Here is a 23152-nt window from a genome sequence, read left to right as displayed (position 1 = left end):
TCTGCTCCAAAAACAACCTTCTGTCCTCGACTTGACACGTCAGTAAAAACCACAGTTTGATGCACATTGCTCTGAGCAATTTCAGTTGTGAGATTTTCATAATAGGAATTTTTCCCTAATTTTACTTGGGGGGGGGATGGGAGGGACAGGAATTCCTTTCATGAGTGCCTGACAACAAAGAAAATATCAGTTTCCATCAGGCCAAAAAGTCACATGAAAGCAACTGGCATGTGTGGATATGTAGTTGAAAACCTCTAGATTTGGGGGTTCTTGTTTTCCTAACAAAACCAGAATATTTTTCTAAGCTGTTCCCTGCTACCTGTTCCCCGCTACCTGTTCCCCAAAAATCAAACCCCTCTAACATTCACTTCTTTTTCCCTATTTCTGTCTAAGAGTTGACCAAGAAAGGTCATTCTGATACTTTCTCTGCTCTGAGTTTGCTGTGTGACCTCGTGACAAGGAAATCTGAAGAGAAACCCTCTGCCTCTGGCCCTGTCCTTCTGGAAGACTCCCAGTTCTTGGAGAACACAGGTTAATATTATTATATTGTAGCTCCTGCAGTGAATCTCCTTGCTTTATTTTTCCATCCAGCTGCTCATTAGCACCCTGTTCCTGCTGCAAGTGTCCAACAGCAGTGGCTACAGCAAAGCTAAGAAGCAATTGGTGTGCATTGCCATGACCTCCAGCTCTGACAGCTCCTTGCTCCCAAAGAGATCAATCCACTGGGCCATGGATGCATAGCAAGGGGCATGACTCTTGCCAACAACTCTGAATTTGTTAGAACTTTTTTCTTTTAGTTGACATTAGGGGGTTTTGGTTTGATTGGGTTTTTCTGGTTTTTTGAGGAAGACAAGTTTACTACTGGTATATGTAAGAAGAAGAAAGAGAAGTACCACAAAAAAAAAGGCTTTTAAATTTTTCTCCTGTTGTGGTTTAACATTGGCCAGCAACTAAGCAACCCCTAGCATCCTGGTTAGTCACTACCTCCCTGGTGGGATGGAGCAGAGAACTTGAAGGGTAAAAATGAGAAAACTTGTGGGTTGAGATAAAGACAGTTTAATAGTAAAACACAGTTGCAGATGTAAAAAAGCAAACCAAGGAATTCATTCACTGCTCTCTATCAGCAGGCAGGTGTTCAGCCATCTCCAGGAAAGCAGGCATCCATCAGACATAACAGTGGCTTGGGAAGACAAATGCCCTAATGCCAAATGTCTCCCAGGGTGTCCTGCATGCTGATTAACAGCTGAACAGCAGTCATGGCTGTGAACTCAACCCAGCACATTCCAACCAAATTTGTCATCATCATGTACTGAACACACCAGCAAGAAGCCCAGTGTCCAGTGAGAGAGAGACACTGTTAGGTGCTCTGGTTGTTTCCCAGGAGCCTGTGCTGAAACTCTGAATCCAGAATGCTTTAGGCTGCTGTGTCCTGCCTCCTGCAGAAGGATTTGGGATGGCTTTGAGAGTAAATTGAATGAGGAGTAGGGGCAAGGCTGGTTCCAGAACCCTGTGGACTCTGATACATCAATCTGATCTGTTTTATCTCTGATGGAGGAAAGAAAGACCCTGACCCATTTGAGTGGAAACTGCCACAAAAATGGGAGATATTTTTCCTTCTGGCTGGAGACCTGACCAATCTGGAGAGAAGGTAAAGAAACAGAGTAAGTGGAGCTCACAAAGAACATGTCCTGAATACTGCAGACACCAGTGGCTGTGGCTAACCTAGGTCACATCTCTGCTGGTATCTCTGAAGCTGTGACTTGCCCTGAAGCCCATGAGGAGAGGGAAGGAAGATGATCCTCTCTGTGCAGTCCCTTTGTGTGTAACACACCGAGTGAGAGCCAAGCAGGGCTGCAGCTTTGCGGAAGATCTGACCCCAGAGTGAGACTGCGAGTGGGAAAGCTCTGAGCATGGAGGTTTGCAGGGCCAGGTGCTCAGAGCTGCTCAGCTGCTGCAGAGAGGAGATGGAGCTGAGCACAGCTTGCAGGCATGCAGCTGAGGTGAGCTGTGGAAACTCAGGTACCAGGACAGCTGCAAGTATCAGCTAAAGTTCATGTGGTTTTCTGCATGCTGGTCTTTGGGTACTTAGGCTAGCATAAAGAATTAGCAGTATTTTTATTTTTGGTACTTCAGAATTGTTTATTCTTCTAGCTCTTACCTCAGAGTGCATTCACACTGTGTGTCAACTCTGCAGAGTGCAGCCTTTGCTGTGACCAAATGGCTGATGTGACAACAGATGGACAGAATGGAGCTGGGTCTGTAAATGTGAAAGGAGCAGACCATGGGGCTGTGCCAGCAGAATCCCTGTCTGCATCCTGCTGCTGTCCTGCAGAAACCTCCCCAGGCAGGGACTTACACTGGTTTATTGGCTGCAGCAGGAAAGAGTGAGGGGCAGCAAGGCAGTGGTAGCAAAGCTGCCCAGGAGAGGGATTGCAGTGACATGGCATTTCCTCTGAGGTATAAAGCTGGATAACTACTGCATATGTTAGGGTGCTGAGACTGAAGAAGAATTTTTTAATTACTGATGTTTAGATGAGGGTTTTGGCCCTGACTCCTTCAGTAACTGATTCAGATGTGAAATGAGGCTCACAAAGAGTCAGACCTGTGTAACAGCAGTGAATGAACAACAAAGATCTAGGTCATGTTCCAGCTTGGACTTCTCTGGTCTCGACCTTCTCTTCCTCCCTGCACTTGTAATGCAAAGTCTCAGCCTTAGAAAGGTATTCTACCATGGTTCAGAGCCTTAGCAATGGCAGTAGGTCATCAAAAGAATAATTAAAATCAAGGGTTCCCTTGTGATAGGACCACTAACATGAGTTTTAAAAAATTAACATTAGAGAGCTGTGTTCTGTGGGCTGCAGTTCTCTGGATTATGCAAAGAGATAAATTAGTGTGAGCCTTAGATCTCAGGATTCTAATAATTTCTGTGCTTCATGTAGCAATGACTGCTCAAGCTCAAAAATTTTCACTCCTTTTTTTTGCTTTTGTAGCTGTTGGTGAAACATTTCAAAATTCTTACAGCAAAAATGAGAGTTGCTCAAATTTCTCTTCAATCCTGTGTGATCATTCTGGGAAGATTCCTGCTCATTAATACACATGAACATTTTTTCTTCATTTATTTTATCCTAGAAGACATACTACTTAAATACTAAGATACAATGTATTTGAAATAGAATGACATTGTTTTATACAGCATGAATTAATTTCCAATTTCATATATGTTAGATTTGGCCTTATAAAAAAAGATCAATACTTGTATGCATGGTAAGAGCACCTGTAGTTGCACTAGAGAGAGGATGGAAGATAGAGCTGACAGGGTTGGGGAGGATCCAGCTTGCATGCTGCATTCCTGCACAGTTGCACTGGCTGCACTGTTGGCTTCCTTCTTCTGAAAGCTCTGGTGCTGCTGGGTTCTTGCTGCAGGCCACATCACTGACACACAGCAGGACTTCCTTTCATCTCTGCTCAAGCCACTTCTGCAGGTGGAAGCTGCCTTGGTTTGTACCAGTTTCATATTCTTCTAGCAAACAAGGCACCAACACTGTAAGTGTGAGGACGAGGCTGTTGTGGGAATGCAATTTTGCTTTCCAGGAGTGTAAAACCAGAATTCCTCACTTTTACTTGGTGGAGAAACACAATACCATAAGGCTTTATGTTTGTAATCTTGCAAGAGCATGACCAGTGATGGCCAAAGTCCAGCCAGCACCCAAAGGAGAGCTGCCAAGAGCCCTGGCACAGTGTGGAGCTCAAGTGGGACTCAAATACTGTAGTAATTAGTTCTGCCTCTGTGGTGTTTGCAGAGGAAATCTGGACAGCAATTGTACCTTGTGGTCAGACAGAGTAATCGGCCAAGCTGCCAGAAATCCCCAGCAGTTACAACCACAGCAGACCTGTTCTGCTTTCATGCAATACTTCCTGCCTTTCTACACCAACCTTGCCTTCCCTGGCTTTCTTTCGGTAGGACAAAATGCACCAAAAGGTCTGGCTCTGAGCTCAGGCAGGTATTTTGCTCCTTCTTTAATCTTAATAGCCTGCCAATCTTTGTTCAGATCCCTCCATCAGGTGGGTGGCCATGTTGGTCTCCTTTGTCACACTACTGCTACTTGCTATGAACCTGCTGAGTACAGTCACTGTCCCGTTGTCATGCCCTTCTTCCTCTGCAGTGGAGCTGCTCTCTGGGACCCACGAGAGCTGAGCTGGAGGCTTCCCCACTGCTGCCTCACACACAGGGCTCCCCTGCTCATCACAGTACAGGCTCGGCCTCGGGGGGACTGCAAAGCACCAGCAAGGGGACATGCATGGAGTTAGTTTGGCACAGCTGGGCTGGGCTGTCCTTGTTCTCTACCCAAAATGAACCCAGTGCAAACAGGACAGTAAGGTTGGAGGTCCCACCCCATCCCACCCCATCTCACCCCATCTCACCCCATCTCACCCCATCTCACCCCATCTCACCCCATCCCATCCCATCCCATCCCATCCCACCCCATCCCATCCCATCCCACCCCATCCCATCCCATCCCATCCCGTCCCATCCCACCCCATCCCATCCCATCCCATCCCACCCATCCCATCCCATCCCATCCCATCCCATCCCATCCCATCCCATCCCATCCCACCCCATCCCATCCCATCCCATTGCAGCAATGTGAGCCCAAAGCTCAAGAGACAAAGATCGTGTCTCTTTTTTCCTTTTGCACAACTCTCCCTGATTCAGGTGAGCCTTTCCAGAGCCATTCATAGTCTCTATGAGTACATGGGACACTGCTTCACACCTGTCATTTCTAACTAGTGGGAAAGGGAACAGCAGAAATGCAAAGACTTTTGCTAAAGATTCTGCCTCATCTCTGATAGTCAAAGTGATGGCTGGAAAATCATGTTGGTATTTCTTTAATTAACCTTTTGGGCTTCAATCTCTGGATTACAGTCTGGCCACAACACAGCAACTTACTGCATAACTGTGGAAGGTGGAAAAGTTGTTCATGGGTGATTTGGCAGGGGGAGGATTGATGGGAGTTTTTTGGTTTTGGAAGCCCAAACTCTCCGTCTGACACTAGAGCTGGAGCCAGACAGCATGGCAGCATTGTGTCAAGAGGACCACTGCTGTGCCTCAGGCAGTGGATCCATACAGCTGTGCTGCTGGACCTGGCTGCCCTCCATCCCCCTCCAGCACAGTCCTGGAGCTGGTTTGAAGTGTCTTTCACTGTTACCTTGTTTCCATCTCAGCTCAGAAGATTCTGTGTTCTGAGACCCTGTTTTAGCTGAATTCATAGGTCACTATCCCCGTGAGCGACTGCATGACATCCTGTTTTCTTTATGCTGTTTCTTGCTTGCTGCCTTACTATTTTTAGCCATTCTGCAAGAGCCTTATAAAGGGCTCTGGATGTACATCACACCTCTGGCAGACAGGCTTAGCCTCCCCCTTCTCCCCCCATTATGGACATATCAAATGCTGGTTTTAGCTTCCCTTCTGGACATTTCAGAGCAAGCTACTCAATTGTTATTAGTGGTTCAGCCCCTGGGAGAGCAGAGTTTTGCAATGATTGGCTTCATGCTGCTGCTGCTGTGGTGCAGTCCCTCTCTGAGGGTTTTTGTCAGGACCTAAACTATAACCTGTGCTTTCTTCTCCATCTTCTGCTCAAAGGAAGCAACAACACTCACCTTGAAAGGCTGTTTTCTTTTTTAAGTAAAAAACCCCAAAACATTTTACTTTCAGGGATGTTTATTGGGTTTTTATTCTAGTATTGATATGATAATTTTGGGTCAGGAGATAAAAACATCATCAAATTTAACATGGATATTGGAAAAACAATTTCAGTTCTGTAAAACCAGTGGAAACTACTCTTCAGCTGGCACTAACAGTGTTGGCTGCCACATGAACAAAAACACCTCTCTCTTTCATTTCTTTAACACAGAACCTTCAAAAAACCTTTCCCAATAATGTGTATAAGGAGTATTTTAATTTTTTTAAGTTTTTTTTGTTAATGCCTCAGAATATCCAGTCTTTGAGACATCTGTGGCCTTGAATTCCTTCTTGGGAATAGAGACACTTCTTCCTGCCCCTAGTTGAACAGTCTGCATTTTAGAGGAAAATGCAGAGCTTCTTAGTATATACAAATAATTTAGTTTATACAAAGTTTATACAAATAATTTAGCCCTTAAAACTCCATAACTTAGTAACTCTAGTTCCTAAACCACCTTCCAAGTGAAAAGAACATAAGATGTACTTTAAGGGCAAGCACATATCCAGACACAGTCAGTAGTGTTTTTAATGTCACAAACAAAGTAGGCAGGCTGGTGAGTTCGCTCTGTCCTTTCCAGCATGCTTCCTGCTGACAATATTTGGCCTTTCTCATGGTAGAAATGAAACCCAAGAGTTGAGCTGGTTTTGGTTCACAGGACCCGAACCAACTGTCCCAAATACACCTCACTACTCTCCCAGAGCTCCACCTCCAGCTGGTCTCACAGCTACTCTTCTCTGACAGATATCTGAAATGAATGATGGTTTGACCTGTCTCATGATGCTGGGATAGACAAGATCAGACCAGACAAGACAACTGGCGTTGCTACTTCCATCCAGCTCCATGCTCTTGTCTATTGTTTGGGATTTAGGTCAGTGTCAATGGTTATAGATCCCTCTTTCAGACTGCAGAGGAATGATTGTCAGAGTTTTTAATGTGGACTAAATTACTTTCGTAGTCATTCCCTAACATTTGAACTACATAAGCAGCAACTGAAAAGAGACATCTGCTGGCACAGACATGAACCATGGGCAATGTCAGTGTGAACGCCTGATGTTTGGCAATAACATGCATAATAGAAAGTAGAGTCTTTCAAGGGAGATACAAAGCAGGCTGAAATGTTGGTAATTTACCAGCTGTGTCTACAGTAACCTGCAGTTTTCCATCTCTGTATGGTCTGCCCTCAGAGAGCCTAGACTGCAGTTTGATCCAGGAAAAAGAAAAAACACTTTCCACTGAAAGTACAGTTCCGATCTCCAGGTTTTAGATGTAGTTTTACCTGATGCTCGTTTATCCCACCCTTTGCTGTAATTAGAAGTATTCAGAAGGTTCTACACCACCTTAATTTGCTCCTGACACCTCTGTAATCACATTGAGAGACTTAATTAGTGGCTGGGACCCTGGCGTGTGAGCTGGGCACCTCTGTTCTCATCATCACACCTGCAGACGAGTGTTAAATGGGCCGACTGGTTTCTCTGCTGCCTTCCCTCCTGTCTCTGGCCAGCTGTTCCGGGCGTGATGTGCTGGAGAACGTGTGCCAGGCGGGGTAACTATTTCAGGGTCATTTGAAGCAGGCAAATCTGCTGCCTCCAGCTGTGAGCTGCGTGGGACTCTCAGGCACACTGTGTGATTTGGGGATTGGGCTGTGCAGTGCCAGGGCTTGGACCTGATCATCCTTGTAGGTCCTTTCCAACTCAGCCTATTCCGTGACTCTCTAACCAGCCGGGGCTGGGGATCGCTGTTGCTCTCGGGGGCTGATGGGGACAGCGGGCGCACAGCCCAGGCACAGGCACCCGGGGCACCGCTCCGCTCTCTCACTCTCCGTTCTCTCACTCTCCGTTCTCTCGTCCCGCCCCGCTGTCCCGCCCCGCTGTCCCGCCCCCCGCCTTCCGGGGGCGGCCGGTCCCGCCTGCAGCCGCCGGGATGCTGCTGCCCCGGGCGGGCGGTGCTGCGGGCCGGGCCGTGCCGCCGCTGGCCGCCCTGTCGCGGGTGCTGCGGCTGGAGCGGAGCCGCCGCACCGGGATCGTGTTCCCGCTGCAGAAGCTGGAGCGCTACCTGGCGCCCGGCACCGACACGGCGCGGTTCCGCCTCTTCCAGCCCGGGCTGGCCGCCCTGCAGCGCGCCGAGGCACTCTTCAGCTCCGACCGCGGGCACCGCATCGACTACGTGAGCTCCGCCGTGCGCATGGACCATGCTCCGCCAGCGGCCCTGCCCGAGGTCAGGCCAGCCGGGACCGTGCCGGGCTGGGCTGAGCCGCGCTGCGCTGGTAAAGGGGTGGTGGAGTGGTTGTGTGGCTCTGGGGCGGCAGTGTCAGAGCGCTGTGCAGCGTGTGCGGCACTTACTGCTGGCTTATAAAGAATGGTTAATTTGTTGTTGCTCCCCGTTGTACAACTCGGCAGCCTGGCACGGCCGGGGCACAGGACACCGCTGCCCCCGGGCACCGGCAGCAAGGGCTGGGAAGCGACAAGGAGTGGCTTCAGCACAGGCAGGCAGCTGTAGATGTGCCCTGTCTGCCTCTCCCCCTGCAGGTGTGCTTCATCGGCCGAAGCAACGTGGGGAAGTCATCTTTAATACGGGCTTTGTTCTCACTGGCTCCAGAAGTGGAAGTTAGAGTGTCAAAAACTCCGGTGAGTGATGTTTTTAACTTTTGTCCCTTTGGGTCAGAAGCTGGTAGCAGTCCAGAGGATAGGGCTGAGAAAGGTGGGAAGGAACAAGCTCTTGAGTAGCCTGAAATGACAGAAGGTGGCAGCTCTGGTGGCCATCAGCTCATGGCTGGCACCAGCTGTGCTCTAGCCCAGGAAGAGGCTGGAAGGAAGGAGCCCAGCTTAGCTCTTCAGCCAGACAAAGGAGCTGCACAACCTGAGCAGGTGTGCTGTAAAGCCCTTTAAGAAGAATCAAGCTCAGAGACCCATTAAGGTATTTGTAGTCTGTTTTATAGAAAGAGCCATTTGGGATTGCTACAAGGGCAGGAGACAGGATAGTTTAAAGCATTCGGGGGGGCAGGGGCTTTGTATAGAGATGTGTTGCAGAGCATCTCCTAATACACTGCTTAAAGCAGCTGTTTGAAAAACCAACCCCTTGCTTCATCTTGCCTAAATCCTCTCTTCAGGGCCACACCAAGAAGATGAATTTCTTCAAAGTGGGGAAGTACTTCACTCTGGTGGATATGCCAGGATATGGCTACCGCGCCCCACAGGACTTCGTGGAGATGGTAGAGGTCTATCTGCAGGAACGGCGCAAGTAAGGGACCTACCTGTGCCCCACAGCACAGGGAAAGCCCCCACAGTGTCATGCAGTTAGGGGAGAAAATGCAGAGGGATAGCTGCTTCCATTCATTAGTTCTGACACTATTTCCCTGGAAGCTCCTGCAGTGTCACTCATTCACGCTCAGACAGATCAAAACAGCAGGAAAGATTGAGGTGCTCTTCCATGCTGACCCTCACTTTCCATGTGTGGCTTTTCTTGGCTCTTCCTGTCCCCAGATCCCATGTTACTTGTTTTTGCCTATGAATTTGGAAGTAGCAGAGCAGGCATGAAATAATGGTGGCAATTAATGTTGCTTGTATTTCTGGCAGCTTGAAGAGGACTTTCCTATTAGTTGATGGTGTGGTTGGACTCCAGAAAACAGATCACATTGCAGTAGACATGCTGGAGGAGTTTGGGATTCCTTATGTGGTAGGTAATGCTTCATTCTTGGGTTGGTTATAAGGTAGAGGTAATCTATAATGGTGTGTACCCTCTACCTGAGCTTATGCAAGCTGACCTTCCTAAGCAGTAATCCCTCCCCCTTTATTGTTAATATAATAGGTCTAAAATGTTTGAGGGAGACAAGTTGGATTTATGAGGGTTTTTGCATGGTTTATTAAATAGTTTGTTTATCAGTGCTCAGCTTGAGAAGCTTGAAAAGGCACACTCCTTTATGCAGGTCATAGAAGTGTTATGGTGAACTCTATTTGATTCCTTTTCCCCCTAGATATGACCCAGGGTTTTCAGTCTGCCTTGTAAGATGGTCCATGACTCTTACAGATGTTCCAGGTTAACAGCAAAATAATCTTACTTTCCTCTTTTAATCCTCCCTTTCTGTATCCATGCAGATGGTGTTAACAAAAATTGACCGAGCTTCCAGGGGAGTGTTGTTGAAGAATGTACTGGAGATCCAGGAGTTTGTAAAGGAGAACACTCAGGGATGCTTTCCTCAGCTTTTCCTGGTCAGGTAAAGCTCCTCTCCACTGCTGCTGTTTCCTTTCTCTTGTAAGTTCAGTAGGGTAAGATACCTGAAACAGGTCTGTCTCCTCTAGAGGCAGCACCTCTCTGTGCCCCAAGGATGGAGGGTGGGCAGCTGATGGGGAAATGTCCCTTTCTTTCTTCCCCCTTCTCTGCAAATGAGTGGAGTTTTGTTTTCAAGGGTGCTTCTTCCTTTGGCCTTTCTCCAAGGGGGACAGCAGTCCCTGTGCTGCATGCTAGCAGGCTTTGCCATTTTATTTGAAGTTCTGCTAACAGCAGCAGCTGTAATTGTTGGATTACATAGCCAAAGTGCATGCTCTTCCCAAGGTGTTCTGTGGGACATGTAACTGAACACAGCCAGTGCCTGTTTGCCTGTATCACTCCAAGACACAGCAGTATCTGGCACTGAATGTCCATGTCTCTGTTTCCACAGCTCTGTGGAGTTCTCAGGGGTTCACTTGCTCAGGTGTTTTGTAGCCCATGTTACTGGAAACCTGCCTACTGTAGAGGCCAGCTGAAAAGACCAACTGCTGATCTGCTTGGCTCATCTGGAACAAAAGGTACAAAACCAGAGGTCTGGGGTTTTTGTTTCAAATAATCCAAGTTACTAGAGCTAGTTACTAATAGAACGTATTTTTTAATATATATAACTAGTAACCCTAGTTACTAACAGAACGTATTTTTGAATAAATTAATATTTATGAAACAAAAGTTCATCAATTCAGGACTGTTTCATAAAACCTACATGATTGTGCTAGGGAGAAAAAAAGCAGAGAACTGCCAAAGATAAGGGAAATTTTAATACATTTTCTCTTCCTTCATTGAAATGTTCAAAAAGCTACCACTACATGCCTAGGCTCTGCTGTATTTAGCATATTAGAGATAGTCTAGTAATGTGATTACTAAAGAGGCATTTCATTTAGGAAAGAAAAACTATAGCCCTAACATATTTGCAAACTGTATTTGCCCAGTAGAACTGAATGATACAGAGGTTTGCTTCTCTCAGCTGGCGTTAAGGTTAGGATACTGAGGGCCAAAAACCACCACCTGTGCAACCTACCTGCTCTAAGGCCATATAGAATGGAAATAGCCAACATGTCTGTGAGGGTGTGTGACTTCCTGTGTATTTCACTTTTGTGACTCTCCTGTGTCGTGTGTTCAGTAGGTGCAGCAGGATAGCACGCCTTGCTTGCAGACATCGAGTTGTCCCTGTTCCACAAGGATGAAGGAAAGGATGGCATCTACTTTTCCATCACTGTTGGCTTGAAAGAGAGTGGAATAAAAGACTGACATCTAGAGGAGCCCTCTGCTGCACGCTGTCATCAGTCAGTGCTGCACCTCTGTTGGAGATCCAGCATGAAGTTCTGCAGCTGCACTTGGATGAATTGACAGATTTCAGGCACACCATCTATGATTGGTATCGGCTCTACCCTGGCAGCTGAAGCACAACACTGATGGGTCCCATACTCTTTAGGAGAACTGTATCCCACAGCAGCTGTGTCTGGCTAAGAGCACCTGAAAATGTCCAGTTACAAGGCATGGAATTGGACAAAAGGACATCAATAGCAGCAGGTGTACAGGAGAACTTGGACTGAAGCTGTGAAGTGCCTGTGTCAAACTCTGGCACTCAGTCTTGTCATGTCTTAAAATAGCCAGATGTGGTTATGGAGTTGTCAAAGTTACTTACATTAAGCGTTTAAACCTCAAGAAAGGGCAGTTCTTTTCTAAACCACTCTTGAGTATGCAAAAGGACTAGAAACACCACTTACTTTCATTATGCAATTTCTTGTAATGCACTAGATGTGAGACAAGATCTGTTTTCAGCTTATATATAAGAATTGGAGAATGTGAGGAGTGCAGTAGATTTGGCTCTCTAGCTTCTGCACTTTAGCAGTGATCAAACCTGTAATTTTGTTGATATTTTATCTCTAATCCCAAAATGCTACAGCACAAAGCAGGGCAGGGGAAAGCATGATCCTAGAAGTGCAGTAGTAGCTGTACAGATGGAACATCTGAAAGTGAACACTTCAGGAAGGATCTTTTCTTAGTATCTTAAAACTAGGATCTTCCAAAAGCATCAATCTTGTCAAGGCTGTAATTTTCAAGGCCTCAGCCTTGACTGAAAAGCCTCTGAAAATAACCCTGAATATGTAAAAATGTGCAGTTCTGGTTTTAGTCCCTATTTAGAACAAAAACCCTAAATTACATTACATTACAACCCCCTACAGTGCAAGGACACCTTTAACTGACCACTTAAATACATTAAATATGTCCAGTTAATCCATTTGTATAAACAGACTGGGTGTGTGTGCATGGAACATTAAGGTACCATCTTCTCCAGCAGCTTTGCCTCTGGACATGTCTTGGTTTTCTGCTGTGTTGGTCAAAAGATTTTTATTCATGAGTCCTTCAAATACTGGAATGACTCCTGCATTTTGCTCAACCATTTGCAGGAGAGAATATCATAGTTTGAATATTAAATGTGACAGTGCCCTGTGCTAAGACAGTAAATTAAATCAAGTCCTCTCCTTAAACAGAAAAGCTCTTAACATTTAAGTGCCTTCATGGGAACATGCTTTGGGTAAGCAGGTGTTTTGACATGCTGCTGGACTTTTTTTGCCAAGTTCATGAGGCATGTGCTGAGTTGCAGAGTGAGGAGCTGCCCTTTCTCAGGCCTCCCTTTCTGTCCCCCTTATTGAGGAGTGATGGCCAGGCTTGGCAGAATACTGTAAACTCATTTCAGTTTTAAATTCAAATGTCTTCAGTTGTTTGCAGTGTATAAGCTTCACTTCACCCAGCAGTACCTTGTAAAGCTTTGCCTCTTCAGCACCTGTTACTTACAGAAATTATGTTGATTACTAGCCTCTGTGGAAAAGGATTTCACCTTGTGCATCCTCCCGGGTATTTCAGCAGTACTCTATTTTCTTCCTCTACTGTGTCTGGTCTGGTCTCATCTGTCACCATAACCTTGGCACTACACAAGCAGTCTTTTTGTAAGTGTGCAAAATTAGAACATTGCATTCTGGACAGGTACATTACTAGATCAGTAAAAACTGAATAATTGGGCTCAGAGTCAGTGGGTTATACTCCAGTTGCAGGGCAGTTACGAGTGGAACAGTGCAAGGATCCATTCTGGAATGTGTCCAGTTTAACACCTTTATGAGTAATCTGGAGGAGGTGCACTGTTATCAAGTGTGTCTGGGCACCAAACTGGGGGAAACAGTTGACATGCTCAAGGGCAAGGCTGCCATTTAGGGGGACTTGGGAGAGCTGGAGGAAAGGGCTGACAGAAACTATGAAATTCAGCAGGACTGGAGCATGTTCCCCGTGAAGACAGGCTTCTGGGGCTGTCCAGTAGGTAGAAACTTTATAGGAGCCTTCTGGTATCTGAAAGGGCCTGCAGGGAAGCCAGAGGAGGTGAGGAACTGTAGTAATAAGACGAGGGAGAATGGGTACAGGTAGAAAGGAGGGGGACTTGCCTTGGGCAGCCTGGTCTAGTGGGAAGTGTCCGTGTCCATGGCAGGGCGGGTTGGGATCAGATGGTCCATTCAAGCCCTTACCTTGCTGTGATTCTATGATTCTGTGAACATGGGCAAGCGTGTCTTGCTGAAGGGAAGGAAAAGCCCCTGTCAACCACAAAGACGGGCTGTGAAAAGACCACCTTCCGCACCTCGTGGCTGACCCTCTTTCGAGCAGGGGGACGGACCAGACACCTCCCGGCTTCACTTTCGAACCACGCTATGCCGGTGTGACAATCCAATAACGAGTGCCATACGCAGATTCGGGGAGGCTTACCCTGTCTCTACCACAGCAATTCCCCGGTGCCCCGAGCACAGGCACTCCCGGCAACACAGACACTCCCGGCAGCACAGACACTCCCGGCAGTACAGACACAGACACTGACACTCCCGGCAGCACAGACACAGACACTGACACTCCCGGCAGCACAGACACAGACGCTCCCGGCAGCACAGACACAGACACTGACACTCCCGGCAGCACAGACACAGACACTGACACTCCCGGCAGCACAGACACAGACACTGACACTCCCGGCAGCACAGACACAGCCGCTCCCGGCAGCACAGACACAGACACTGACACTCCCGGCAACACAGACACTCCCGGCAGCACAGACACAGCCGCTCCCGGCAGCACAGACACAGACACTGACACTCCCGGCAGCACAGACACTCACACTCCCGGCAGCACCGCCCCTCCCGGCCGGCGAAGCTGTTCCGGGCCGCGGCAGCGGTTCCGGGCAGCCATGGCGGACGAGGAGGAGGACGTGCCGGTGAGTGGCGGAGAGCTGCCCTTGCCGGGGATCCGCAGCCCAGCCGCGGGCGGGGGGCGCGGCGGGAAGGGGCCGAGGCCAGCCGGGCGCTGACCGCGGGCTCTCCTGCGCTGTGCCCGTGCAGTTCGAAGAGGACGCGGAGGACGCCGGCGGGGGCCTGGACGGCGGGCAGGGCAGGAGGAAGAGGCTGTTCTCCAAAGAGCGTGAGTCGGGCCGGGCCACAGAGCCCTGCCGGGCTACAGAGCCCTGCCCAACGGGGACGGGTCACTCAGCTGAAAGGCCGAGCTGACAGCTATGGGGTCCCAACATTCGCTTCTCTTGAGCGAAACAGCGGCTTTCATTCCGTGCCTTGGCTGCAAGCGCAGAAAGCTGCCGTGTAGAGCCCGCCAAAAATACTGCTAGTGCATCCTCTGAACCTAGCTGTGCCCAAAGTCAGCTGCACCGTCAGGGTGCAGTGCTTTGCAGGCTAAATGAATATTCAAAGAGCCTTTCATCAGATATGCTTTTGTGTATGTACAGCACTTGGGTGTTGTTGGTTTCTCCTTATTTCCTGTATGTTTGCTCAGGAATTGTCCTGCATAACAGACAAGAGTGCCATCCTGGCACAAGAATGTGCAGGCTCATGAGCTCTAAAAGGTGTGTGCAGCATGGAATGGGTGAAAGCCTCACACTGTTTCTTTGTGCAGTAAGGTGCATGATGTATGGATTTGGGGACGACCAGAACCCTTACACAGAATCAGTGGACATTCTTGAGGACCTGGTAATAGAGTTTATCACAGAAATGGTAAGTCAGCTCTAGACAGCATGGTCAAAAGATCCTCACCAGAACTTTAGCTTTCTGAAGTTTAATACCTCTGACTGAAATACTGCATTATCTCAGGCCCCAAACTCATGGCTTTAGCAGAAAGCTAAACTTGTTTTTCCAAGATTAAAGCAAAATCCATGCATCTTGCTCCATGTGGATTTAGAACACTAAAGTCCTTAAATTGCACTTATATTATTATTGTAGGAGGGGAAATACCCATCTGGCTTTGGGGTTCACTGTGGCATCACTGTATGTGCAGCTGACAGATGATAAGGCTTAGTTTTGAAAGTCTGTCACCTTTTTGTGTTTGCCCAGTGTCTGTACATGGATGGGAACTTAGTTCTGCACTACACAAAAAATGCATCTGGGGCCTGAGGCCATTACTCGTCCAGATTTGGATACTGTTTCAAAGTATCCAAACATTCCCATTTCTTTTGAAAAGCTGGTCTTGCCAGTCCCTATTGAAATACCCGACACTGTCTTCTGACAGCACCTAGGCTGATGATGCCCAGATTTGGCAGCTGCTTACTTTTTTATTATTAAGTGACAGGAAATAAAGTGGAATTGAGAGCTTAAAAAAAATCATGGCAAAAGAATGCTGCTGACTTTTTTTCCCCTTTTAACAGACACACAAGGCCATGTCCATCGGGCGGCAGGGTCGGGTACAGGTTGAGGACATTGTCTTTCTCATACGGAAGGACCCCCGGAAGTTTGCCAGAGTTAAAGACCTCCTAACAATGAATGAAGAACTGAAACGAGCCAGAAAGGCCTTTGATGAAGCAAACTACGGGTCTTGATTCTGGGCACAAGCTGCACTGGGGCATTATTTGGGCACCTGCTGCTCAGTAAGAAGGAAGATCGTGTGTTGTTTGGAAGGGTTATCCAGGATGGAGGTCACTGCTGGGAATTGTCTGCCCTCACTCCCAGCCTTTTTTTGAGACATGGTCAAGCAGCTGAAATGTTACCTGATTGTATGTGGTATACTTAACATATTTTCATACCGTTTGATCAAATGAGAAAAAGAGCTCTAAAAATTCCTGCAATGGCAGGAGTCTGTTTGAAGTAGGCCTGTATTGAATCAGATGGCTTGAGGGCTGATGATTCATGATTCTCTAAAAATATTTCAGTTGTCACTGGGTATTTCTGTGACAGGAAACTCAGAAAACGGACCTTGGTTATCTGTACAAAGACCTTAAGCCCAAACTACTATCAAAGTTCTGCTCTTTGCTCTCTATATGCTTTTTGAATAAAAGTTATGTTTGTGCCCATGTTTCATAACTAAATGTACATTGATCAGTTCACACAAGGTGGGTAATACAGGGGCTTTAGCACTTCATGGGCCATAAGGATTATTTTTGTTTCTGTCTCAGTGAGCACAGCTCTTTTATTTCTACCACTGTTAAGCCTAAGAAATTGAACTTAGCCCACTCATGATTTACCTGCATTTATAGCCTTTCCTTACCACTGTCATGCAGGTGCTCTGTACTAAAACAGATTCCTCTTCTTAATTTTAATTTTTTTTCCTGATTATTTCCTGGTGATCCTGATTGTGGGAATTAGTTACAAGCAAGAGCCTGGCAGACACCACTAATAATAAACATATTCATCAGTTTACTGGTGCAGGCCACAGCTGTGCTTTTCCCTACTTCTGGAACAGCTCAGGGGAGGTAGGTTCAGTTAATTCCTCATGTCAGAACATGGATAACAAATGCTGAAAAAGCAATAATACTGCAGATGAAGGCTGTTCCCTGTACAAGCAGCACAGAAGGATGTAAGAAGGAAGGATGTAAGGCTTGGAAAGGTGTTGGCAAGTCTTTGTCCAAAGCAGCAGTAAGTGATCAGTTGCAGCCTTTTGCCGTGGATGGTAACTATCTGCACTGTGGATTTGACAACGGCATGTAACGTGGTTGAGCAATAGAGAAGGACACTGAGTAAGAGTAACAAAGTCACTTTTCGTGGACAAGGCTAGGTAAAAGGATGGAGACTATTCAGCTGTTGGGAACAACCTTAAAAATATAAAAACCAGCCATTTAAAAAAAAGCTTTTTTACAAAAACATGATAAAGTGGTTGCTATCTTCTTAACAGAATTCAGGATGTGAGTTACTGAGACACCATTAGGGTTCAGAGGGGTTTACTTAAAAAAAAAACCCAACAACAAAAACTAAAATGACGTGACCCCTTTCCTCCTTCAAGTCCAGGGTCAGACACCTATTGCTGCAAAAATAGAATCAATATCTGTGTTCTCAGCAGCTTCTTTCCACACAGGGCCAGGGCTTCCTTCCAGCAGCAGCTGCTTAGGGGTTCCTGTTGTGCTTAGTCTGACATGGCCTGTATCAATGTTGGAATGTTCTTCCTGGCTCGGAGACCCATCGTGGTAAGCTGGGAGGATGAATGATGAAATGTTCTCACAGACCCCAAAAAGCTGAGGAGGCTTTTTCCCACCAGTCTTTAGAGCTGTCTTCAAGTGTGCAGATGATCTGATCCTCCTTCGGCAGAACCCTGCCCCGAGGTGCCGCTTTGGCCAGCGCATGTGTTGCACCCCAAACAGGAGGTATTTACGGACAGATGTCTTGACACAGCGCAGCTTTTTTGTCAAGCTTAAGGGGAGGAAGGTGCACAAAACAGAATTTTATCAGCTATTGAATCATTTGGAGATTGGAGAGATTTAGTTACGAGCCCTCTCTATTATTTTCCTTATCACACCAAGGAAATAGAACAGCACCTTGTACAGTAGTAGCCAGGGCAGTCTGAAGGAAGACAGCCCTTGCCTCATACACTTGTTACCATTAAACATGCAGATAATTTAGGTTGCATTTTGATCCTCCCTCTCAAGTATTTGTGCATTCATTAGCCTTTTAAATCCTTTCATAAGTGACTAAAGCTAAACAGAATGCTCATGTCAGAGCACCCAGTAACCTGAACCTGTGATCCTGTCTGACTTTTAAAAGAACGGCTTAGACCACTATGTTCCACTATACTGTAGCAAAACACTTAATATTAAAATATAAAGTGTTAGACTCAGAAATTCCACACCCATACAAAACTACCTGCATCCTTGAGCCTCCACGTGGTGCAGCCTGTTGCTCTTCAACAACTTGTTACGCAGAAAATAAGCTTCTGATTTGAATTTGTTGTTTTTGCACCACAAAATAGCTTTTCTGAGTGCTTCTGACAGCTCCCCAAATGATGCAGCAGTTTGGACCATCTGTACAAGAGATCCAGTATGATGTGATTTTGCTATCCGAGAGGAAGGTCGTGCTGACTTTGCTTTACAAGGTGTTGATGCAATGCTTAGACCCTGAAACAAACAGTAACAGAAACAGCTGAGTCTTTTAAAAAAGATGATGTGCGTGATCCTTCTTACTCGAAGGGAGCAGAACACTGGGGTTTTGTGAGAACATTCCTTGTTTCCTAAGGGAAAAGGGAAGAGCAGTCTTGTTTTGTGGAATACAAAAAGAAGAAGCAGATAATTAGAATTTGTATTCCTGTCTACTACTGACTTGCTCTCTGGTCATTTCACTTGACAAACCAACAAAAACTCAAATTCCTAAGCAGATATAAGTACTGATTTTCTGTGCAAAGCTTCATACTAAGTTGGGTTGGTAGACAAGCAAAAATAAGGAAGAGAAGGGGGACATTTTCCGTCAGGGATTTTTAGTGTTTCAAGTGTTAGGGTCTTAAATATTAAAAAAAAGCCTAATGCATTAAAAAAAGACCAAAACAGCCTAATGTGTAAAACAATACCATACAAACCTCTTGTGCTGGATGTCTGGATGGCCTAAGCAAGCTCTTCACGTCAAACCCTGGGTGCTTCCCTACAGAGAGAGAGGAGAATTCCCATTACAAAGCTGAGAAAGTTTTACATCTTTGCAGAGATGCCACAGAGCTCTCAGCAGGCTCACACCTGTACTCAACACTTCCAGGCAAACTCAAGGGGACTACACTCACTGTGCATTGCAGCTGGCAAGGAATGAAGAGGATGCAGAGATTTACAGATGGCTGCAAAGGAGAACTTAATGGGTAAAAGCTTCACACAAACAACTGGATGGCTGCAGTCACTGACCATAGCCCTGACTGCAGAGGAAGATTTGGGCACAGCTCAGAACCAGCAGGCACAGGATACTTCCATCCTGTACCTACAGCCTTACCTAATCTTGTATGGACTGCAGACATGGCCCTTAGCTTCTCACTATCCTTATCTGTGCAGAAACAGGAAAGTACAAATAACTATTTTCAGGACCTGTATACTGCATTTATTACCTGCTTCTCTCCAGGCTGTATCCTGCTTAAAAGAAACCCCCTAAAAATCATGATACTGACATTATCCACAGCTTTATAAAGGCAAGGGCAGATGCAGCATTCTCTTCTTCCAAGAACAGGAAGGGAGTTTGTACTAGAAACACACTGTGGGTAGTAGAAGTGCTTGGCCCTGTTGGACAGAAGTTGCAGTCAGTCTCTGAAATGTCAGAAACCATTACACTGTGGCACAAGGCTTTACCTCTTCTGGCTGTGGGCACCAGAACTCTCTCTCCAATGTCCACGGGGCATGGGATGCTATGATATTTCATGGCATTTGTACAGGTCGTAGGTTTTCTCTTTTTCCCAACCTTTGAGACTGCCTCTGGCATGGCTGGGAAGAGTTTCTTCATCCAGCTGGTAGATTTCTTTGTTGTAAGCATTTTAGCCTTTTGCTTCTTTGCCTCATAAGACACATTAACTCCAAGGAAGTCGTTGATATCAGAAGGGAATGTAAACCCCTTGATATAAGGTGTCTGTTGGGTCTCAGATACCAGATGAAGCGTTGTCCACAAGGCATCATACAAGGACGTGAGTGTCTCCAATACACACCTGTACTGAATCCTGAAGAGAGAAGACATAAGGGTATGGAGTCTCCTCCAGCACTGTGCTATGCTCACTGAACAACCACCTTCAGCTCGGGTAAGAGATTCCAAGCTGCCTTTTCCCTATTTCCACTCAGTACTGACATACCTTTTTTCACTCCATCACCCCACTTTCCTTAAACCTGAGCTTTAAGGAACTGTTCAGGATCATATTGTAAGAGTAATTTAACTCATAAATTCCTGATCAAGAGCCCCTCTGCTTCCATAGAGTTCTGCTGAATGCCACACTTGGGACTCATCAGGTTCTTGGGTCACAACCAAATCAGTTGCCATGAGGTCTTTCCCCAAAAGCACCCTGTACCAACTCAGGCCTCATGCCACACAATTGCCTGCTCTACGTTTCCTGGAGACACAAGATTTCTTGTTCCAAAGAACTTTTACACAATGCTGTTACTCCTTCAGCTACAGACAGCAGTTATTTTCCCATACTGAGAGAGACCAGAACACCAATTTCCCTGGAAAACTCAGTGGTATTAGAGAACATGTTTATCCCAGCCTTTCCATACCAGCATGAAGCAGGACTTACTGCTTGCTGCACAGAGTACCAGGTGTCAGTGTCTGGGGCAGGCTGGCACTAGCACTGTTGATTTCATTACAGCTGCATAGTTTGGTGAGATTCATGAACACAGCCTTCCATAAGAGTGTGTAAGAAGTCTCTCTCTGCTGGTACAAATCTTTAGGTGCTAGAATCAAGTCCAAAAGCTTGGAGGAACCCTCCCTTCTCCTGCTCCCAACTGAATAAAGCTCCCTTAGCAGCAAGGCCTAATTACAAGCCCTTCTCCCTGACAGGCACATCAAGCAGACAGACACAAACAAGAGAGACTTTTGAACACACAAACCAGAGCCGGCTCAGGAGCCCCAAAGCCACAGTGTTCAGGAGTATGAATTCCTCCGAGCAGAGATGTTTAATGGACAAGCTGAAGATTAAAGCAGTTAAGGTTAAAAAAAATAAACAGCATGTAATGAGATTTGCTGAGCACACTAACTGGAGGCAATTTGCAAGGCGATATCCTGGAATAATTTGGGAGATGAGTATCCAAACCTTGGATTGCTCAAGGCCAGAACAGCTGCCAGCCAACAGCCTGAGGTTCCTACATAATAACTTGAAAATAGCATGTTTGGCTTTCAAAGAAATTTCAAGTTGCATGTATGAATTGCACAGTTGAGCCCATCAGCAATACAGGGTCTGCAGAAGACCTAGTTTTGATCTCATGAGGTGCTACTGGTGAACCCCAAGAATGTTTTTATGGTGAAAAAAAGGATACAGAAAAGTTTTACAGCAACAGTCCAGTAGACGTAGCAGGAGCTTGCAGCCTCCCAATACCTTCAAAGCCACTGTTTCCAGTATAGGCTGGCTGGGAACCAAGCACTCTGCGTGGGCTTCAGATGGATTTCTCCTGTGTTGATACAGGGATGAGGAGTTGGTTATGATCTAGCATCCTCTTCCTCTAGCTCCAAGTTAATGGATGGTATAAGATAGAGGCTCACAACACTTACTTGGGAATCAGTTCTAGCAGAGTTTCCAGGCAGCCCAACAGATTCATTTTCCATAGGCGCTTCAAACATTGTTCTACCTGGGAAAAAAAGAAAACTCCTTTGACTGGTATTTTGAGAGACTGAGTGCCCTGGTCTAAGAACTGTCACTATTAAATGACACCTTATCCTTATCAGTTTAACAGCCCAAACAGCAGGTTTGGGTGATGGCATGTTCTGGGATGTTTCTATATCTGCACTATGGGATGATGAAAAGGGATGATGAAAAACATCCCTTCGTCACTCTACTGAAAATACAGAATTAAGTCAAGGACTAGAGTAGGCCATATTTAAATGGTGCTGCATGATTTCCCCTGCTGTATACAATGGCCTTTAGTATTGGCTGTCAAGAAGGAAAACACATAAACAAATCAAGAACATAAGCACCATTCCTGCTCTATTTGAAAACAATTATTTGAAGATGCTGACAATCCCTTTCCTGGAAAACTGGCAAGGTGTTCACTTTTCATCTTAAAACAGAAAGTACCTAACAAAGTAACCTTTATAGAATTGCCTTTAGGATTATTCTTCCCCCCTCCCATTATTACAATTAGTTGAGAATGAAGTCCCTGTATTACTCAGGTATTCAAAAGCATGGAATTGACCTACTTCAGGTCTCAGCATGAGGGTTAGAGACCAGGGCTGGAAAACAGAAGTTGCACTGGCTGCACAGAGCCAAGAAACCCAGTGGGCTGAACCCGGAGGGGACAAATGTGCATCTGCTCCGGAACACTTCGTGCACGATGCTCCGGGCGCCAAGTGCCGCTCCGAAGCCTTTTCAGGGAGTGGTGAGTGAGGGCCGAGAGTACCCAGCTGCCCAGCCGAGGTTGGTGCTCACCTGCTGCAGGGCCAGGTAGGGCCGGTGCCGGAGCAGCCTGCTGTGGTACGCGTAGAGCACGGCGCGCACGACGCGTCCCTCGGCGGCCAGGCCCGGCCCCGACAGCCTCTTCCCGGCCGTGTCGCACCGCCGCCGCAGCACCGACAGACACCTCACTGCGGGCGGAACACGGGTACCGCCTGAGCGCAGGGCACAAGCGCCAGGCACTAGCACCAGGCACCGCCTCAGCGCCGGGCCCCAGCGCCGGGCCCGGTCTCAGCGCAGGGCACCAGCACTGGGCACTGCCTCAGCGCCCGCCGCCGCCCCGGCCGCGCCTCCGGCTCCCACCGACCGACCACCCGCCGCAGACGCCCGAGAGCGGCTTCAAACACCCCCATCCCCTCTCGGCGCCGCGCCGGGACCTGCAGGGTGTTGGGCCGGCAGCGGCACGGTGGCGCTGCCCGCGGGCCAGGGCACATCCAGCCGGTTCCAGGGCGCGACCCGCCCGTCCCACGCCGCCCTGGGCGCCGCCATCTTCCCGCTGCGCACGGCGAGCCCCGGCGCGGGCGGGACCATCCGGCCGGGCTGGCGGGGAGAGGCGCGGACCGGACCAAGTCGCCCGCGGGGGCGCGTCGTGGCTCGAGACCTGGCGCTGATGCTCTGCATTCCCAAGTGCCACAAGCGAGAAGGGAAATAAGTACAAATTATGAGTGTTGCTCACACTTTCCAAGCCTTGCAGTTCTCCAGCGTGTGCCTCAGGAGCTGTGGCCGTTGGGAGCTGCTCCGTGAGGCGGAGCAGGGATGCTCTCGGGAGTGAGCCCCGTTCTCATCCCTGCAGC

The 23152-nt window shown here is 47.4% G+C and overlaps 3 protein-coding genes and 1 long non-coding RNA gene across 5 annotated transcripts; 3 read left to right on the top strand and 1 right to left on the bottom strand.

The window, feature by feature from the left end:
- Positions 1–7620: 7620 nt before the first annotated feature.
- On the top strand, positions 7621–12305 carry GTPBP8 (GTP binding protein 8). 2 transcript variants are annotated; one of them, XM_085071331.1, is made up of 7 exons: positions 7621–7955; positions 8267–8365; positions 8848–8978; positions 9314–9413; positions 9833–9951; positions 10396–10522; positions 11128–12305. In XM_085071331.1, exons 1-6 carry the CDS (start codon positions 7662–7664, stop codon positions 10478–10480), a joined length of 828 nt encoding a protein of 275 aa, XP_084927457.1. In that variant the 5' UTR covers positions 7621–7661; the 3' UTR covers positions 10481–10522; positions 11128–12305. The 2 variants fall into 2 exon arrangements, with proteins under 2 accessions (XP_084927457.1, XP_084927450.1); XM_085071324.1 differs by having other exon boundaries at positions 11125–12305.
- Positions 12306–14152: 1847 nt separating this feature from the next.
- TAF13 (TATA-box binding protein associated factor 13) lies at positions 14153–16330 on the top strand. Its single transcript, XM_085071345.1, has 4 exons — positions 14153–14256; positions 14381–14459; positions 14943–15040; positions 15688–16330. The coding sequence occupies exons 1-4, from the start codon at positions 14230–14232 to the stop codon at positions 15856–15858; spliced, it is 375 nt and encodes a 124-aa protein (XP_084927471.1). The 5' UTR covers positions 14153–14229; the 3' UTR covers positions 15859–16330.
- A 663-nt stretch (positions 16331–16993) lies between these two features.
- Positions 16994–22904, bottom strand: RMP64 (ribonuclease MRP subunit p64). The gene is made up of 9 exons (XM_085071303.1): positions 22736–22904; positions 22335–22489; positions 21461–21537; positions 21229–21360; positions 20803–20880; positions 19561–19922; positions 18816–18877; positions 18110–18360; positions 16994–17659 (listed from the first exon to the last, which is right to left on the bottom strand). The coding sequence occupies exons 1-9, from the start codon at positions 22887–22889 to the stop codon at positions 17263–17265; spliced, it is 1668 nt and encodes a 555-aa protein (XP_084927429.1). The 5' UTR covers positions 22890–22904; the 3' UTR covers positions 16994–17262.
- Positions 19920–20880, top strand: LOC146445297 (uncharacterized). Its single transcript, XR_014854453.1, has 2 exons — positions 19920–20000; positions 20753–20880. It is a non-coding gene; the product is annotated as an uncharacterized LOC146445297 (long non-coding RNA).
- Positions 22905–23152: the final 248 nt, after the last annotated feature.

This window comes from Lichenostomus cassidix, chromosome 1, assembly GCF_008360975.1.
Source record: "Lichenostomus cassidix isolate B80296 chromosome 1, HeHo_3.0, whole genome shotgun sequence".
Lineage (NCBI taxonomy): Eukaryota > Metazoa > Chordata > Aves > Passeriformes > Meliphagidae > Lichenostomus > Lichenostomus cassidix.
Note: the sequence above shows the minus strand (reverse complement) of the source record. Positions and strands in the feature narration are given on the sequence as shown.